A 12,508-nucleotide genomic window follows, 5' to 3' on the forward strand; every position below is an offset into this window, starting at 1 on the left:
TTATGAAGGTAAGGATGAAATCTACAGATGAATCAGACATAAATAATGAACAAAAGTGCACACATTAAATACTTAAACACGAGGAATTCTGCAGATGCTGGAAATTCTGGTAACACATCAAAGTTGCTGGTGAACGCAGCAGGCCAGGCAGCATCTCTAGGAAGAGGTACAGTCGACGTTTCGGGCCGAGACCCTTCGTCAGGACTAACTGAAGGAAGAGCTGGTAAGAGATTTGAAAGTGGGAGGGGGAGGGGGAGATCTAAAATGATAGGAGAAGACAGGAGGGGGAGGGATGGAGCCAAGAGCTGGACAGGTGATTGGCAAAATCCTATGATCCTCTCATATCCCTTTTCCTTCTCCCTGGGCCTCCTGTCCCATGATCCTCTCATATCCCTTTTGCCAATCACCTGTCCAGCTCTTGGCTCCATCCCTCCCCCTCCTGTCTTCTCCTATCATTTTGGATCTCCCCCTCCCCCTCCCACTTTCAAATCTCTTACTAGCTCTTCCTTCAGTTAGTCCTGACGAAGGGTCTTGGCCCGAAACGTCGACTGTACCTCTTCCTAGAGATGCTGCCTGGCCTGCTGAGTTCACCAGCAACTTTGATGTGTGTCACATTAAATTCTGTAAGGTACGGAACGGATTAAATAGTGACATTTTGAATACATTGTGGCAGGGAGTCCAGAAGCCTAATGGCCTGAGGGAAGAAACTATTTCCCATCCTGACTGTCTCTGGCTATCCATTTGATCTATACCACTTATCATCTTGTACACCTCTATCAACTATCAAGTCACCTCTCATCCTCCTTTGCTCCAAAGGGAAAAGCCCTAGTTCTCTCAACCTATCCTCATAAGACATGTTTTCTAATCCAGGCAGCTTCCTAGTACATCTCCTCCGTGCTCTCTCTAATTCTATCTTCGGGAAGTTATTCAGAGGCAATTGTCAGGATCATACACCAAAACCTGTGTCAATCCCACAAGAGGTTTAATGTCTTCAAATAAGTGATCACAGACTGAAGGAGTATTTTCAAATCACTATCACTTGAATGACAACCTCAAACCTTGCTCAATTCACTGCACCCTATGAATTTACTATGAGGACATAAGAGCATAAGCAAGAGTAGGCCATTTGGTTCATTGCACCCCCTCCACCATTCTATTAGATCATGGGTGTTTTATTTTAACCTCATCCTAACTTCCATACACTAACCACATATCTCATTTTATTCATTATCTATTGACCAGTCTGAAAAATATAACGATCTATCAATGTATGGAACCGGAGGAAATAGCAGGGGTACTTAATGAATACTTTACTTCAGTACTCACTATGGAAAAGGATCTTGGTGATTGTAGTGATGACTTGCAGCAGACTGAAAAGCCTGAGCATGTAGATATTAAGAAAGAGGATGTGCTGGAACTCTCGGAAAGCATCAAGTTGGATAAGTCACCAGGACTGGATGAGATGTACCCCAGGCTACTGTGGGAGGCAAGGAAGGAGATTGCTGAGCCTCTAGCGATGATCTTTGAATCATTAATGGGGATGGGGGAGGTTCCAGAGGATTGGGGGGTTGCGGATATTGTTCCTTTATTCCTGGGATGGCAGGTCTTTCATATGAAGAAAGACTGGATGAACTGGGCTTGTACTCGTTGGAATTTAGAAGATTGAGGGGGGATCTGATTGAAACGTATAAGATCCTAAAGGGATTGGACAGGCTAGATGCGGGAAGATTGTTCCCGATGTTGGGGAGGTCTAGAACGAGGGGTCACAGTTTGAGGATAGAGGGGAAGCCTTTTAGGACCGAGGTTAGGAAAAACTTCTTCACACAGAGAGTGGTGAATCTGTGGAATTCTCTGCCACAGCAAACTGTTGAGGCCAGTTCATTAGCTATGTTTAAAAGGAAGTTAGATATGGCCCTTGTGGCTACAGGGGTCACGGGGTATGGAGGGAAGGCTGGGTTCTGAGTTGGATGATCAGCCATGATCATAATAAATGGCGGTGCAGGCTCGAAGGGCCGAATGGCCTACTCCTGCACCTATTTTCTATGTTTCTATGTTTCTATTCAAGAAAGGGAGTAGAGATAGCCCAGGAAATTATAGACCAGTGAGTCTGAATTCAGTGGTTGTTAAGTTGATGGAGAAGATACTGAGAGGCAGGATTTATGAACATTTGGAGAGGTATGATATGATTAGGAATATTCAGCATGGCTTTGTAAAAGACAGGTCGTGCCTTACAAGCCTGATTGAATTTTTTGAGGATGTGACTAAACACATTGATGAAGGAAGAGCAGTAGATGTAGTGTATATGGATTTTAGCAAGGTATTTGATAAGGTACCCCATTCAAGGCTTATTGAGAAAGTAAGGAGGCATGGGATACAAGGGGACATTGCTTTGTGGATCCAGAACTGGCTTGCCCACAGAAGGCAAAGAGTGGTTGTAGATGGGTCATATTCTGCATGGAGGTCAGTGACCAGTGGTGTACCTCAGGGATCTGTTCTGGGACCCGTACTCTTCGTGATTTTTATAAATGACCTGGATGAGGAAGTGGAGGGATGGGTTAGTAAGTTTGCTGATGACATAAAGTTGGAGGCATTGTGGACAGTGTGGAGGGCTGTCAGAGGTTACAGCGGGATATTGATAGGATTCAAAACTGGGCTGATAAGTGGCAGATGGAGTTCAACATAGAAAAGTGTGAAGTGATTCATTTGGTAGGTTAAATATGATGGCAGAATATAGTATTAATGGTAAGACTCTTGGCAGTGTGGAGGATCAGAGGGATCTTGGGTTCCGAGTCCATAGGACGCTCAAAGTAGCTGCGCAGGTTGACGCTGTGGTTAAGAAGGCATACGGTGTATTGGCCTTCATTAATCGTGGAATTGGATTTAGGAGCCGAGAGGTAATGTTGCAGCTATATAAGACCCTGGTTAGACCCCACTTGGAGTACTGTGTTCAGTTCTGGTCACCTCACTACAGGAAGGATGTGGAAACCATAGAAAGGGTGCAGAGGAGATTTACAAGGATGTTGCCTGGATTGGGAAGCATGCCTTATGAAAACAGGTTGAGTGAACTCGGCCTTTTCTCCTTGGAGCGATGGTGGATGAGAGGTGTCCTAGTGCGCATGTGCCGGTCGTGCATGCAGCCTGGTACAGCCGTTCCGATCTATTCTTACTTTCTTCTTCTTACTTTTGAACTTATGTTATTTTTTGTATTTTTTTTTCTCATGGTAACATGTCGAAGCTGCACCCGCTCTACCATGCTGGTAGAGAGAGTTTTATTTGAGTTTTTTTTTAGCGCTGGAAATAGATACATCCCGACACGCGGGACAGAAACAAGGTCGCATTGTGTATTCCAGGGATCAGCTAATGCCGGCCGCTTTAGCGAGCAGAGCAGCGGACACCCCTGCTGAAATCCGGAGGAAAACACACAGAGGATGCAGAGGGGGATCACAAAATCGAGGAAAGAGGACCGGGTTGAGACAACAGAGACTTATGGAGAAGAGGAGTTCGGTGGGTAATAAAATGGATGAGTTGACGGCGCTAGCCAGGCGTCAGAGAACATTTCGGGAGTGCAGTGTTATGTGTTTCACTGGAACGGGGCTGCATGAGGACATTCCCGATCAAAACTTTTCCATGGACGGCTTCCAGACCGTTCCGGCTGACTGGAAGTGCACTGAGACCGGTAAGCGTAAACGAGTTGGGTGCTTACTGATCTGGTTAACAACAGATGGTGCAATCCGGGTCATATTACGATCGAGGAACGTGTTTATAGACCGGATATTGAACTTTTTACCGTTGGACTTCAGCCACATTCTACCATGATACACTTGGTGGCATGGGAGGTCGTTCCTGCCTGTGGCCATCGAACGTGCAGCTCCTCCCGTGGAGGGTCAGACACCCTGAGCCAATAGAGTGGTCCTGGACTTATTTTCCATCTGGTATAGTTTGCATTTTGTTGTTTGATTGTTGGTGGTTTTTGTATTGCTATATTTACGCTCTATTCTTAGTTGGTGTGGCTATAAGGAAACAAAATTTCCCTCGGGATTAATAAAGTATATCTATCTATCTACCTGATAGAGGTGTATACGATGATGAGAGGCATTGATCGTATGGATAGTCAGAGGCTTTTTCCCAGGGCTGAAATGGTTGCTACAAGAGAACACAGGTTTAAGGTGCTGAGTAGGTACAGAGGTGATGCCTGGGGTAAGTTTTTTATTCAGAGAGTGGTGAGTGCGTGAAATGGGCAGCCGGCAACGGTGGTGGAGATGGATACGATAGGGTCTTATAAGAGACTTCTGGATAGGTACATAGAGCTTAGAAAAATAGAGGGCTATGGGGAATTCTAGTAATTTTTAAGGTAGGGGCGTGTTTGGCATAACTTTGTGGGCCGAAGGGCCTGTATTGTGCTGTAGGTTTTCTATGTTTCTGCTCTCCTTCTTGAATATATTGAGTGTCTGAACGTCAATGGCCCTTGAGTAGAGAATTCCAAAGACATAGCACCCTCAGGGAAAGTGGTCTCAGTCTTAAAATAAGGCTATCTCTTATTCTGAGACGGTAACACTTTGTTTCAGAGTTCTCAATCAGGAGATTCAGTAACTCTGCATCTAGCTGTATTCAAATTTTAACATCTTTTCTCATTGCTCTGAAATCAAGAAAGTTGTTGCTAATTCCTGGCATAATTTACGTATTACTGTTTAATTATTTATGGTGCAACTGTAACGAAAACCAATTTCCCCAGGGATCAATAAAGTATGACTATGACTATGATAAATATTTTAAACTATTCAAGCTCCTTGGTAAGGTTGAGGAAAGGCTTTTAATAATCATGAAATGTAATCTTTTCAGCTTGCTTGGTTTGATCTAAAGTCACTAAGGTGCGGTTATAAATGAATTGAATAGGGTTTGTGTGAGGTCAATGTCATTGGTGTAGTGTGTAGTGTTACAGACTCACAGCTCTGGGGACCGATGCTTGACTTGACCTCAGGTACTGACTACCTTAAGCTTGCATGATTTCCCCCTAACCACTCAGGATTCTTCTGAGTATTCTTGTTTATTTTTCCCCACATCACAAAGACAGAAGGGCTGTCAGACTTACTGCCCACTGAAAAATGCCATCAGGGTGTGGATGAGTGGTAGAATCGAGGGGGAGAGGTGAAGGTACTGTGGAGTAGGGAAAAGGGGATGAATAAAGGACTTGTGTGAACGGCTGTTGATGGTTGACACAGACCTCAGTATGGGCTGGAGAAGAAGAAGAGGTCATGGACAGTCCATTGCATTGCAATGCAAAAGGCTACAGAGAGTAGTAGACAGAAACTGGTTCATCATGGGCACAGCCCTTCCCACCTTTGACGGCATCTGCAGGGGGCACTGGCTCAAGTACGCAGTTTCTGTCATCAAAGATCCCGACTTCCAGGTCATGCCCTCTTCTCACTGCTACTGTCAGACAAGAGGTAGACTTATTTCTAAAAAAAAAGACGGAATTTCTAGAACAAAGCTGCACAACTCTAACCCTACCCCAGTAATGACACACTACAGAGTATAGCACTACCATGAATTTGGTCTCTGATTCTGTCTTTCTTTTTGCACTGAGGTCTTGTTTTCACACATTCATTTTTTCTCTCTGTTTTCACTGTCTTGTGTAATTTATGTATACATAATTTATATTCTGTGTTTTGGATGTAACTACATGTCTGTGATGCTGCACATTAAATTGGCAGCTAAATTCAGGATTATATAATTTTGTTGACAAACCATCTTTATGCAAACAGGCTTAGATGAAAATTCGTCCATATGTATCAAGGCAATTGTCTAAGCATTGGTTACATTACAAAGAGTTATCCTGCATTAGGACTCCCAAGTTCCATTGAACTTCAAACTCCTGAATGTGTTCCCCATTTAGAAAATAGTCTACGCCTTTATTCCTTCGACTAAAATGCAAAGACATGCACTTCCCTACACTGTATTCCTTCTGCCTCATCCTTGCCCATTCTCCTAATCTGTCTGTCCTCTGAAGACTCTCTGTTTCCTCAACACTACCTGTTCCTCCACTTGTCTTTGCTACATCTGCAAAGTTGGCCACAAAACAATCAATTTTGTCATTCAGATAACATGAAATGTAGCAGAACCAGCACAGACCACTGTGGATCATCACCGGTCACCAGCAGACCATCAGAAAGGCTCCCTTTATTCACACACTTTGTCTTCTGCCAGTCAGCCAATCATCTGTTTATGTTGGTATCTCTCCTGTAAGATCAGAGCAATTAATTATCTAGTATTGTCTAAATGTCTGCTTTGTGGGGACTTGTTGTGCATAACTTGCCTTCTCTGGTTCCCATCAAGCACTAACATATCAAAATTACATCATTAGTTGTGAAACCATTTAGTGAACGGTCCGGAAGAAGACATGGGAGGCATGCTACATATGCAAGTCTTTCTTTCCAGCTGGATGCATGGAACCACAGAGATGGTTTTTGTGGCAGGTTTTCGAAACCAGAATCAGGTTTATTTTCACTGCCATATGTCTTGAAATTTGTTGTTTTGTGGCAGCAGAACAGTGCAATACACAAATACACTATAATCTAGAATAAGAAATATACACTCAGTAGACAGTTTATTAGGTACAGGGGGAACCTAAAGTGACCATTGAGAATATTTCTGCATGTTCATTGTCGTCTGATGCTGTAACCCATCCACTGCAAGGTTCGATGTGATGTGTGTTCAGAGATGTTCTTCTGCACACTACTGTTGTAACACATAGTTACTTGAGTTACTGTCACCTTCCTGTTAGCTTTAACCAGTCTGATGATTCTCCTCTGACTTCTCTTATTAATAAGGTGTTTTGCCACAGAATGACCACTCACTCGCTGTCTTTTAGTTTATCACACCATTCTCTGTAAACTCTGCAGAGTGTTGTGCTTGGAAATCCCAGGAGATCAGCAATTTCTGAAATACTCAAACCACCCTGTCTGGCACCAACAATCATTCTACGGTTAAGGTCACTTTGTTTATATTTCTTGTTTGTTCTGAACAACAACTGAACCTCTTGACCATGTCTGGACTGAGTTGCTGCCACTTGATTGGTTGATTAGTTTTTGCGTTACCCACAGTGTACCTAATAAAGTGTGTTACATGCTCAAGGAGATCTTTTTTTGGTGAGAATGCTGTAATGGTCTTTTGGAGGTCACCTGATGTGATTTTCCCGCTGTTATGAGGTCACATGATGACATGTGCCCCGTGACTATATAAGGGTCGACTCAGGTGATGCAGGGGGATTTTGAGTTTGTAGATTTCCAGGTAGAATGTGTTGTGCCTCCATTTCTGTTGCGTGTTTGTTTTTGTGACGCAGTTTCATTTATAAAATGGAAGGTGCGTTCTCTTACAAGATTTGTATTATTGAACTGGAAATTTGTGGCTGGAAGTGCCAATTTACTCAATTCTGACAGTTTTGAAGTGAGAGTGAAGAATTCGTCGAAGTGAAGGATCGAGAGAAGTTGGCATCGTTTGGCAGTTTAATAAAGGTTATTGAGTCTTCGTTGAAGAGAAGCTGCATTGAGATAACTCTTGTAAAAACGCCATGAGTTCATGCAAAAAGGCTCTCTCTCTAAAAGGAATTTAAGGTCAGTTGATTTAAACTGTTTATTTTCGGCATCGGGAATCCTGTGGACAGAACCAACAGTAAAGGTGTGTCAGTGAAGAAATCGTTCTCCAGAGAAGTCTCTCCCGATTGAATGTGTAAAACTGTTGGACTTTTGAAGTTATCGCTTTAAGAACTGTATCTAACTGTATCACTTTAAGAACTGTTTCCGCATTTAACTCTTTAAGAACCAGAGACGAGTTGAGTTGATGAACGGCTGCGTACCTGTTAACCTCCGGTTAAAGTTTTCCTTTGTTTTTTTTCCCTTATCGCTTATATGTGTTTAATAAATATTTGGTTGTTTTTATAAAACCTGTCTCGATTAATATTCATTGTTGCCGGTTACGTAACAAGTGGCCACTAAGTGTTGGGTTCATTGTCAATTCGGAAATCTGATGGCAGAGTAAAATCTTCATAGTGTTATTTCATAGTAAAAGTGTGAACAAAACACTATTGAACTGAGCTGTGCTGTCAATTGGTGACTCACCACAAATCCTGGGCTGCAGAAGCAGGTGTAACCAGGCCGGGGAGTCTTCTGGAAACAAACACCATTGACACATGGATTTGGTTGACATTCATTGATGTCCACTTGGCAGTGAGACCCTGTCCATCCTGTCAGAAAAAAAGAGACGAAAGCTGAATAATATGAGAAAGATTTGAAAAATGAGAGACATTCATACAGATGAGGAAGGAGTGGGGGTTTGAAGAACAGTTTGAGAATGGTCTGGGAGAAATTGGCCTTCAGTAAGTCACTATTAACTGGAACTCATCACAAACTCTGTTACTAATTCCCAAATTAAAAACACAAGAGATTCTGCAGATGCTTGAAATCCAGAGCAATGCACACAAAGTGCGGGACGAACTCAGCAGGTCAGACAGCATTTTGGGCTAAGACCCTTCATTGCATCTTATATTGAAGGTTCTTTACCTAATGTGTTAGCTCTTTATTCCTCTCCATAGACGCTGCCTGACCTGCTAAGTTCCTCCAGTATTTTGTGTATGCGACTAATAATGAAGGGTCTCAGCCAGAAATGTCAAATGCTTATCTCTCCTCATAGATGCTGATTGAGTTCTTGAGGTGGAAGGATACATTGGCTCCCACTTTGTCACAATGGTTCTCTCAAGTGATGGTATGTCTTAGTTTGGAGAAAATTAGAAGTCGAATCTTTGAACCTATGTTATTTTTGAGAAAAGATGGGGTTCATCTGCTCGTTACTATCATTTGAGTTAATTGATAGATTTCCTCCACGATCTAATTGTAAAGTTTTGGTACTTTTTTTTCTTGTTGGTGGTCTGATGTTTATCTTTAGAAGCTTTTTATATGACGCATGGCTCCGGGGTTGAACACCTAATGGTTTTTTTTTCTCACTTTTTCTTGCTTTGTAGGGTTTTTTTTCTCTTTCTTTTGTCACCAAAATTTTTTCAATCTTTAAAATAATGTTTTTTTTCTTGAGACATTGTAAGTGTTGCTTACTTTGATGTACTCTTGTTAATTTTGGATAATAATAGTAAAAAAGATTTGAACAGAAATATGCTGATTGAGCTGCTGAGTACATTCAGCATTTTGTGTGTGTTGAACCCATCATTCACCCACCGTTCCTGTAATCAGCATTGCCCTCTGGTATCTTTTCAGGTTCTCTGATTACCCGTCTGCACTTCTCTATAATCCCACAGGTCTTTGGCAGTTATTACTGAACGATTGCCAATAAGGCTTCTAGCTGACACACACTATCTGCTCGTACTCCTTCCCTAAATTTCCTCTCTGGTTCCTCTAAGATGCTTTGTGAATAAACGTACCTACTGAAACTGTCATGTGTGAAGCCAAGCAGAGCTGCAGAACGGATGATGCTAATGAGAGGGATAACAAGAGACAACGGAGAACCATTCAAAAAGCTAATAAGAGAGAAGAGAGAGATTAACGAGAGACAGACACATAGTTCAGTATGTGGCATCTGCCATAGACAGTTTGCTTTGAACCTGAACTGTTCACTAACAAATCCTGCTAAGACAATAGGAAGGTGATGGACAGGTGATACCCCATCAGGGGGATAAAAATAGCGGGTTTGTTAAGGCACGGGACACACCCCACAAGACCCTGGAAAGAGCATTGTGCCCCACAAGTTGGTGGGAGTTTGGAGGACCGATTCGCAGGAATCGGTCAGAGGCTCACAGGGTGTAAAGGTACGATCAGTGGGAGCCTGGTGTGTGTCCGTCCTTGCCTGGGTGCCGGCTTCACTATGGAAAAACAATTGCATCCGGAACGGAGGGGTCACAGTCGGTGACCACAGCGGGATCAGAAGGCATTGAAAGGTTTGTCTGAAATCAACTGTATCTCTCACTCTCTCTCTCTCTCCAACAGTACAACAACAGCGATTACTTCGAACTACACTAGACTGAACTGAACTCAGCTTCACCTTAAGACTGATCATTTTACCCCTAGACTGTGATAGAGCTTGGTTGATTCCTATTACCCTATTTCTGTGTATATGTGTATACTATCATTGCTAACCTGTTACATTTATATCTTTGCAGTTAGTGTACTGTATTACTTATTTCTTTAATAAAACTTTATTAGTTCCTAGTAATCACAGACTCCAACGAGTGTTCCATTTGACAACCCAGTTACGGGGTACGTAACAAACCACATTTAAGTCATCTGCTTCCCCAACTCCCAGGTCTTTGTGGATATCTGATAAAATTCCTGTGCAATAGAGTGGGATATTTAATGCACCAATGTTCAGTACAAAAATAACTGCAGAATAAATACAGAAATGACATGCAGTCTTCAAGGGAATTATTCCCTTACTTGCACATCTGCAGATAATATTTGTTAATGATCATAAAAAAATCACTAAAAAGGATATAAGACTGGATTTGAGAAATAAATAAAAAGTTGAGCAGCTGAAATAAAACATGATAAAAATCACTACTAATTTGAAGCCTAAGTATAAATATAAATCCGTGAAAGAAGCAAGTTATTAAATCTGGTTTCATTCTCACAACACCAGAATTTTATAGATTAAAAAAAACTGGCATTTGGATGATCTGTAAGAAATGACATCTCCTGAAAAGGTGTCAATGATGTTTTGATACCTTACCTTTAAAGGCTTGTATTAATCTCTTCAACTCGAAAATTTATGACAGTGTACAAATTCAAATTTCACCTAGCATATTATACTATAGATTTTCCTACAATTCCCATATCTTCTATCTTCTTACTTTCCACAGCTTAATCTTGGATTTTATTTATTTATTTATTGAGATACAGCGCAGAATAAGCCCTTCTGGTCCTTCGAGCCACATCGCCTAGCAATTCCCCGATTTAATCTAGCCTGATCTTGGGACAGTTTACAATGACCAATTGACCTACCACCTGGTACATCTTTGACTGCGGGAGAAAACCCGAGCACCCGAAGGAAACCCACACATTCACGGGGAGAAACTACAAACACCTTACAGGCGGCAGTGGGAATTGAACCCAGATCACTGGTACTGTGCTAACCACTAAGCTACTGTGCTACTATGTTTGATTATATAATGTTTACAAACCTCAAGTTTTGTTTTCCCTATTGCACACTCAATGGCCACTTTATTGGGCACGGGGAGGCCCTTAATGATGTGGCCAGTGAGTGCGTAATGTCCACAAACTCAGATGTAACTGCATTCAAGTTTTGTTTTCCCTGTTATATACTTTCACTCTGAAGAGCAGATGGCAAACTCTATGACTTGGCTTACATTTCAAATTACTGGAGTGTGGCTCAGTCAGGATGTCAGGGTGTTGTTCCTTTTCAGAGACTTAAATCTCGGATGACACTCCAATACTCTTCTTGCTGCACTGTGAGAGAGACCTTCCATGACCTTGGGAAGTCCCTGCATGCTTCACAGCCAATTAAGCCTTTTCAAAGTGTAGTCACTGTTGCAATAGAGGGAGCTGGACAGCTAATTGCAAACAGCAAGACCCCACAAAATAAAGTGGCAATTCCAAAACATCTGTTGTAGTGCCATAGGATCCTTTACACCCAGGAGAGGAAAGATTGGAACTAGATTAGTCTGAAAGACACTTCAGCTGTCTCCGCCTTTGACACACCACTAGCTACATTAAATAATCCATAACAACATTTTATGTGATGTGAAATCTAAATATAGCAGAGGCTTAGATGTTTGTTACACTTAATGACACTTCATCGAACTTTGAATCTTCATGCAAAACAACTGAGCAACTATATGATTTTGCAGAGGACTTAACAAGAATATTTTATTTAAAGAAGGATAGTTATTGAACTATGAATCCTTCTCTTTCTTCCTCTCCTATCAGGCCTTTACCTCTTCCTTCTTTCACCTCCTGAACTCTTACTTCATCCCACCTTCCCCCTCACCTGGTTTCACCTATCACATGTCAGCTTGTACTCCTTCCCCTCTATCCCACCTCTCTCCCCACCTCCCTGCTCACTATTCTGGCTTCTTCCTCCTTCCTTTCCAGTCCAGATGAAGGGTCTCAGCTTGAAACACCAAGTTAAAAGTTGAAGGTAAATTTATTATCGAAATACATATATGTCACCACATCACCTTATACAATCGTGAGATTCATTCTCCTGTGGGCATTCAGAGTAAATACAAGAAACACAACAGAAGCCTGAAGGCAAGCACTCTGCTATTCAGGAACAGTTTCTTCCCCTCTGACATCCGATTCATCAATGAACATTGAACTCGTGAACACTACCTCATTTTTTAAAATATATACTATTTCTGCTTTTTGCACGATTTTGAATCTATTCAATATATCAGGTCAAAAGCTTTAAGTTCCTCGGGGTCAATATTACAAATGACCTGACTTGGTCCAACCAAGCAGAGTCCACTGCCAAGAAGGCCCACCAGTGCCTT

At 42.0% G+C, this 12,508-nt stretch overlaps 1 protein-coding gene across 1 annotated transcript in view; it reads right to left on the reverse strand.

Moving 5' to 3' along the window:
• Positions 1-12,508, reverse strand: part of LOC134357340 (protein eyes shut homolog) — a 641,949-nt gene that overhangs the window by 338,686 nt on the left and 290,755 nt on the right. The window contains exon 10 of the mRNA XM_063068783.1: positions 8,115-8,239. Within this exon, the coding sequence (XP_062924853.1) occupies positions 8,115-8,239 (125 nt within the window). The remainder of the gene's footprint in view (positions 1-8,114; positions 8,240-12,508) is intronic.

This window comes from Mobula hypostoma, chromosome 2, assembly GCF_963921235.1.
Source record: "Mobula hypostoma chromosome 2, sMobHyp1.1, whole genome shotgun sequence".
Classification (NCBI taxonomy): Eukaryota; Metazoa; Chordata; class Chondrichthyes; order Myliobatiformes; family Myliobatidae; genus Mobula; species Mobula hypostoma.